The sequence below is a fragment of the Terrapene carolina genome, unplaced genomic scaffold (assembly GCF_002925995.2).
Source record: "Terrapene carolina triunguis isolate 2854851 unplaced genomic scaffold, T_m_triunguis-2.0 Scaffold231, whole genome shotgun sequence".
NCBI classification, from domain to species: Eukaryota; Metazoa; Chordata; order Testudines; family Emydidae; genus Terrapene; species Terrapene triunguis.
The window spans coordinates 11,282,288-11,285,044 of record NW_020664582.1 but is presented as its reverse complement, the minus strand read 5'-3'; the positions used below and the strand labels follow the sequence as shown (position 1 = coordinate 11,285,044).

The following is a 2,757-nucleotide window of genomic DNA, read 5'->3' as shown; positions in this document are numbered from 1 at the left end:
GCAAGCGGCAACCTGTCCCGGCTGCTCCTAGGTGGAGGCGCAGCAGACGGCTCTGTGCATTGCCCCCGCCCTGAGCGCTAGCTCCACAGCTCCCATCGGCTGGGAACCGCACATATATAAAAACCTCAAAGTGCTTCTTCAGCCTGCAGCTCCAAAGTTGTCTTATTTAATATTGTGTTTCATTTATACACTGCACAGAAACAAGATGATGTGACTTTTTTGTTCAAATACAGCAATTTCAGCACATTACTGTTTATACATACATCAGTACCTACATTTTAGAACAATAACTAGGATGTGCTTTTATATCACGTCAAGATACCTTGTAAAGCTCAGCCTGGGAGCATTTAATAAACAGGAGAGATTATGAAGTTCTTTTTGAATGTCAACATTGTGCTCTGTGTGAGCAGACTAATCTTCAACAGAAATACACCACCATCACATGCGATGCTAAGAATGTGCAAAGACGTCGACACTAGATCTAGTGCGGGGAGCAACGTTCACATTGAGGCTTAAAAAAAACCTTACACGATTAGTGCTCCAGCTTCTAAGGGCTTGTCTACACTTACAACGCTGCCACAATGCTGTAGTGCTTACTGAAGACGCTAGGGGAGAGGCGGTAGTATTGATGGGAGAAGCCCTCCCCTCAACATAGCATGGTCTATACCGGGGATTAGGTTGTTCTATGTCACTCAGGAGGTGCAGGTACGCTAGGGCTTATACCAAGATAGCTCTGTTCACAAAAAATCACTACCCTTACTGACAGCTATCAGTTTTAAGTGCAGACCAGGCCTAAGGCCCAGTTAAGTGACATAGGACTCTCCCATCTACTATTTTCACACTGCTTCTGGCCCTACCCACATGGGCAACAAGAGTCCACGTTGCTATTTTAAATGTTCTAGCTGGAGCCCCACCAGTGCAAGTCTCTCTACCCAGGCTGGAGGCTCGCGCCCAGCTGCAGCGTAGACATACCCTACAGGCCAAACCTCGGTGGGTACGTCTGCACTGCATAGTAAACCTTGGCTCAGACTCAGGTTTAAGCCCAAACTCACCTACTGTCCACACACAAGTCTTCTGACTTGAAGCGGAAACCTCTCAGGAATGCAGACTTGCCCAGGGATACGGGTCTGAGTCTGAGACCCACTGCAGCATGGGTCCGAGGCCACTCATTTTGCCATGTGGACACAGCTGAAGCTCAGGTTGCCAGGCTTACGTTTGGAGAGTCCACCAACCCTATCGCACAATCCTCTAGTCCGGTGCATCCCAGACTTTCCTTCCCCAATCTTCCTACTCAATTCCCAGAACAGAAGCAACCTCCGGATTCAAATACAGTTGCTGGACATTTAACTCTTGATGTCCATGTGGACTGCTCAACTGGCAACACCGTTCACCCTCTTGTGCGTTAGCAATGGCCAGCAGGGACCCAGCGCGCTGTGTTTTGGAGGGTAATTCTCCCTCCTCGTGCCCTTTGTAAAGCAAATGATTTGCTACTGTTTCTCTCCGCTCTTCTGACATGGTCCAACACTGTGAGTGTGGGTCCCATCTTGCGCCCATTTCCTATGCTGGTACTACTTATGGTACATGTCCTAATTACATTAACCCCAGTCTCGCAGCCTGCCCCACACCACCTTGTCAGCAACTATTCGCTCTCACTTCTCCATCCCTGTGCCCCTTCTCCCCTGCCTGTGATCACCCACCTGCATGTGCTCCTCAGACCCCCCGTACCAGGCTGCATTGGCGCACTCCCCCCCCGCCCCAGCCTGTACCACCCCCTTCCCCTGCCTGCTCCCCTCTCCCCACAACCTGCACAACACCCTCCCCGCCTGTGCCCCTCCTCCCTCACCTGCACAACACTCCTCCCCCACCTGCGCCCCCTCAGCCTGTGTACCTCCCCCAGCCTGCTCCCCTCTCGCCCCCCCGCCTGTACCACCCCCTTCCCCTGCCTGTGCCCCTCTCCCCACAACTGCACAACACCCCTGACCGCCTGCGCCCCTCCTGCCCCAGCCTGCACATCCCCCTCCCGCCTGTGCCCCCTCCCCCCAGCCTGTACAAAGCCCTCCTGCCTGCGTCCCTCTCCCCCACCTGCGCCCTTCCTGGGCCTGCAAACCCCTCCTCTCCTAGCCTGCACATCCCCCTCCTGCCTGTGCCCCTTCCCCCAGCCTGTACAACGCCCTCCTGCCTGCATCTCTCCCCGCCTGCTCCCCTCCTCCCCTCAGCCTGCGCCCCCAGCTCCTGCCTTCATCCCCCCGCCTGCGTCCCCTCCACTGCCTCCCCCCCTTCCAACCTGCCCCCAGCCCCTGCCTTCACCCCCCCGCCTGTTCCCCTCCCCCCCGCCTGCGTCCCCTCCACTGCCTCCCCCCTTCCCAACCTGCCCCCAGCCTGCGCCCCCAGCTCCTGCCTTCACCCCCTGCCTGTTCCCCTCCCCCCCGCCTGCGTCCCCTCCACTGCCTCCCCCCCCCTTCCCAACCTGCCCCCAGCCTGCTTCACCCACCGCCTACGCCCTCCCCCGCCTCCGCTTCCCCGGCTCCGCCGCTCTCACTTTCGGTTTCTCTCCCAGTCCCGTTAGCGCCGGGGATAAAGGATCCGTCGGTCGGGGTTCGCTTCTGCGCCAGTCGCTCCCATGGCTTATTACAGCGGGCATCTGGCGCCCTATTCCAAGCCGGTGAGTCTCTCTCAAGGGGAGGGGGACGGGGACAGGGGTGTGGGGGGAGGTACAGGGAGAGGGACCCCTGGGCTTGGCTGGGTCGGGGGGGTACA

General features: G+C 57.3%; 1 protein-coding gene across 1 annotated transcript in view; it reads left to right on the top strand.

The window, feature by feature from the left end:
- The first annotated feature begins 2,581 nt into the window (after positions 1–2,581).
- The window catches only part of LOC112121017 (galectin-9), an 8,427-nt gene continuing 8,251 nt past the window's right edge, over positions 2,582–2,757 (top strand). The window contains exon 1 of the mRNA XM_029912526.1: positions 2,582–2,662. Coding sequence (XP_029768386.1) covers positions 2,621–2,662 — 42 coding nt within the window. The 5' untranslated portion in view covers positions 2,582–2,620. The remainder of the gene's footprint in view (positions 2,663–2,757) is intronic.